At 34.6% G+C, this 4,668-nt stretch overlaps 1 protein-coding gene across 4 annotated transcripts in view; it reads left to right on the forward strand.

Annotated features, from left to right (window-relative positions):
• ap3b1a (adaptor related protein complex 3 subunit beta 1a) overlaps positions 1–2,733 on the forward strand; it is a 53,526-nt gene extending 50,793 nt beyond the window's left edge. For all 4 annotated transcript variants that reach the window (XM_016552535.1, XM_016552536.1, XM_016552537.1 and 1 more), the window contains exon 27: positions 2,122–2,733. In XM_016552535.1, coding sequence (XP_016408021.1) covers positions 2,122–2,278 — 157 coding nt within the window. In that variant the 3' untranslated portion in view covers positions 2,279–2,733. The remainder of the gene's footprint in view (positions 1–2,121) is intronic.
• Positions 2,734–4,668: the final 1,935 nt, after the last annotated feature.

Genomic DNA, 4,668 nt, shown 5'->3' on the forward strand with positions numbered 1-4,668 from the left:
TATATATATATATAATGTTTGTTTTATTTCTTTAATTTTGTTTATTTTTACCACGAAGATTATTTGTTTGGTTTAATTATCATTTTCTTCCTTTATTTGTTTGTTTGTTTATATTTTTCCATTTTTAGTTTTATTTCTTTAATTTTGTTTATTTTAGATTTTGTTTTGTATTTTTTTTTATGTTATTTATTTATTTTTTATTCACTTTATTTCATTGATTTATTTCACCTTGTTCTTGAAATGAAAATATCTGATTAGCATTAAGCACTCTACTTCTACTAAATATCTGACTATATCTACTAGCAGAGAGATGCCACTTTATTTAAGCGAAGAGGCACTCAGGATTGTGTTTTATTGTGCATATAGCAACTCCATTGTGCCCCAACATCTTTTTTATTTTGAATATTGAACAGCGTCTCTTAGCTTATTGTTTAAAGCACATAAATTGCAGCGTGTTTTGCGTTCTTTTAGGTATGCTAAATTTGTGCAGATCCCAATGAAAGTTTGCATTGCTTGTGAACGACTCTAGCTTACACTTGCCACTTATGTACTGCAAAATAATCTCTTTGGATAAAAGTGTCTCCTAAATGACTACATGTAAAAGTAAAGCATACTTAGTTTGAAATATTAACGTGAAACGACAAAGCAGAATGAATCACCAACGAAAATCACTATTCTATTTGCTTAATCATTTCTCTACTGGTGTGAATGGCCTTTAATACTGCAACATGGATATCACACAATAATTCCCGCGGAGCTTATATTAAAATCATAATATTGCTCAGTATGCTTTACTCCATCTCCACTGAAGTTGATCCAGTCCTCTGCACTCTATTTAGTGCGCACCCCCACACTTTGCTCCCTGTCTGTGAGAGGCTACCGGGTTCGAGTCTGTGATTGACAGGAGTGTGTCCCTTGGCCCCTAATAGCTTCTTAATCAGACCAAATAATAGACTGCCGTGCCTGTTCACCACCCACTCACACACATCTCCCCCTTCACTCTCCAGTGCTCACATATGGGTATGGCACATATTTATGCACTTTATTAAATATATTTAATGTATTAATTTACATACTTATTCATTGTTATCAACTCTTGGAAATCTGATATTCATTTTGCAAAGTATCTTACTTTGCTGTAAGCGCACAAACAATAATTTGTCATTATACAGTGTTTATAAACCTTTTTTTATATAATCTGTAAACCTATGCTCATATATTATATTATATTATATTTATTTTATATTAATGAGTTATGGCATATGAAATAGTATTGACCTTACACAATTAACAAAAATTATCTGTTTTTTTAATATATATTTTATTTTTGTGTGTGTGTTTTCCAAAAATATGAGTCTCATCTATGTTTCTTTTGACAATGGTTCAAAAATAATAAATACTAGAATATTGTGTAAACCTTTAATATATTATCACTAACTGTTTGACTATTATCATTATCACCTTCTTTTCAGATCATTAGCCATTAAATCCTCTGCGAACACTGCAAATGTATTGATTGTGGCAAGGCACCTTTCATTTATTCTCTAATTTAGTTTATAAAAATCTCATTCACAGTTCATTTCATGTAATTAATTTCAAGTTCATTGGTTACGTCTTCAGAAGAGTCATTTTTGGAGGAATATGAACTGATGAATTGTGCACAATAATATTAAGGGTATTTGTTAAGTAAATTGTGTCCATTTTGAATGAATTATATTGATTTAATGTTTAATATTTCTCTGTTGAAAAAACGTTTTAAGATATTTTAAATCAATCCTGAATCCATGTTAGGTTTTCTATCTGAAGCAAACTTTAAAAACGTACTTGTATATGTGACCCTGGACCAACAAACCAGTCTTAAGTCTCTGGGGTATATTTGTAGCAATAGCCAAAAAAACATTGTATGGGTCAAAATTATAGATTTTTCTTTTATGCCAAAAATCATTAGGACATTAAGTAAAGATCATGTTCCATGAAGATATTTTGTAAATTTCCTACTGTAAATATATCAAAACTTAAATTGCTCTTTTATACTATTTAAAGTCGTTGCTCGCCATGAAGCTGGCATGCCGATGAAACACCAACTAACCAGCCAATCCATTTTTCTGCGTGTATTTCCAGGTTTTCCGGTAAGACGGTGAGTTCTGGATCTCTGGTCCTGGTGTCGGTGGTCCTGAAGGATCCTGACGCTGTGATCACCATTAACACTGAGAAAACAGTCATGGGCTCTATGCTCCTGCGACAGGTTAAAACGGCCCTGACCAACAGCGGCCCCTAGAAAGAGATCAAATCTCATCGTCACTCTTTCACACTCAGGACAGGTGCTGTATTCAAATATAGCTCACTCTGGGTCATAATGACACTTGGGAGGATTTGTATTGTTTTGAAAAGATGACAGAAAGATGGCTTCATATCTGTTCTCATTTCAAGAGACTTTATGCCCCAGATATGCTTTGCATAAGTCTCTGCTTTCATTACGGGCGCATTAATGTTCTCTGCTAATCTGTGAGATTTGACTGTATTCAGAAAGGCTTTTCGAGCTCAATGCTGACAGTTTGCACAGCTTTTTATTTGTTGGTAAGATTTTGATAAATGTCCCAGATGACATGATGCTGACTAGCATGTGCCCTTCTCTGTCTGCTCTTTGTGTGACCAAAACATGCAAAATTGCAAAACTATGTGTTATTCCAGACAGGAGTTTCATTTGCTTAAAATTACAGTGATTAAAAAAAACGATATGGAAACTGAGAAGTAGTTCTTGTTTGTTTTTCTTATTTGTATCATATTATACTGTGATTTGTTTTGTGCCACATGGATTCACTGTGATGTCATTGTAATATGATCACATGACGTCTGGTTTAAATGAAGCTGCTAATGAACAGAGTAAGAATCAAACCTTTCTGTACAGTATAATATTTGTTTTTTGCCTCTGATGTGTTCCTGACACATATCTCTCTAAAATAAGTTTCTTAAGAGGGAACATTTATGAATAAATACCTCTGACCGCTGATTGAAACTAAACTAATCATGTACTGAAAGGATGTCAGAGAACTAACCAGCTACTGTCACTTGCTCTGATTGGATGAGAGCCAGTCAGGAGTTTCATGTACTGTCATTTAGTTGATATTTTCTTGCAGTGTTCAGCATGAAGTATGGGGAACAGGTATGTATTGCAGTTCTTTTGAGGATGTTTATTATGAGAGTGAAGATCCCAGATACCTTGTTAGGATTCAGTTAACATTGTATCGATTGCAGGCCGTCCTGGACACCACAAAAAACAACATTCAGTGCATTTGAAGGCTCATTCAATGCCTCTCTGCCAGAGAGAACTGAACATGGCATGTTGAGACGAACAAAATCACCTAAATGTTCAGTCCGATTCCTAATATTTACACCACCGCTATTTTCCAGACTGGGCATCACTTCTGACAGACTCTGAAGGCCATGCTGACGTGAGACAGACTGAGACAGAGGTACAAACTGAGCATCATGACTAATGTCCGGCTAAGATAGAACTGTAAGCTTTAATATTAATAGCTAGCTCCAATATGTGTGTTTAACACCTGTCTCATAATCTGTCAGTCCATAGCTTGGACATGAATCATAATGTTAAAGCCATAAAAGACACATTCCATCCCATAAACAAAGGCTATACTTTCTGACTGTAGGGGCCTACAAATCAGCATATTAGAATGATTTCTGAAGGATCATGTGACACTGAAGACTGGAGTAATGATGCTGAAAATTCAGCTTTGCATCACAGGAATAAATTACATTTTAAAATATATAGATATAGAAAACGGGTATTTTAAATGGTAATAATATTTCACAATATTACTGTTTTTTGCTGTATTTTTATCAAGTAAATGCAGCTTTGAGCTTAAGAGACTTCGTAGGGGCTTTTTCGCCCCTGCTGATGTGCGTATGTGTGTTTGAGAGTGTGCATCGAGAGATTTTCAGTACATTTGCCCATTAAGCAAGAGAAGTTGTAGTTTATGGCCAGTGTGAGGCTTTTCTGTCAAGCAACAAGCCACATCTTTATTGAGCATTATGGCATTGTTTATCACACACAGAGTTGATCTGATGTGCACGCAGATGTGCGGCTGGCATTTTTATGGAAGGGAAGCGTGCGAGAGAGAACTCAACACCATCTCCTTTCATCACTGGAGGCTGTTAAGATGTCAGTGTGCCGTTAAGATGCACTCCGAGAGAAAAACACTCATCGTGCGCTCATCTCACGTGTGCTGCTGCTTCATCTCAGCCTGATTTTTATTTGTGTCATTTGATGGCGTAATCATTATAGATCATACTAACGATACCTAAATTATGAATACCCGATACGTTATGAGATGCCGTGCTATATTATAAAAGTAATTACGGTAAAGGGTGTTGATGACAGCTGAGTACATACTGCCCCTTAAGCACATAAAAAAAAAAAACGTAATATTGAAATGCAAAAAAAAACGTTTTGAAAAAATGCAGCTATTTTTTGAGAAAATGTGTGAAATTTTTTTACTTTGTACTTTGCACAGATAATGTCTTTTTTATGTTATATTATGATAATTGAGATACTGCTATTTTGAATTAGTTTTTATTTTTGTATTTTCGGTTTTCTTTTTATTTTCAGTAAAAAATGTAGTAATTTTGTTGGCGGTTTTTGCCTTTTTT

Source organism: Sinocyclocheilus rhinocerous, unplaced genomic scaffold, assembly GCF_001515625.1.
Source record: "Sinocyclocheilus rhinocerous isolate Xijiao unplaced genomic scaffold, SAMN03320098_v1.1 scaffold405, whole genome shotgun sequence".
NCBI classification, from domain to species: Eukaryota; Metazoa; Chordata; class Actinopteri; order Cypriniformes; family Cyprinidae; genus Sinocyclocheilus; species Sinocyclocheilus rhinocerous.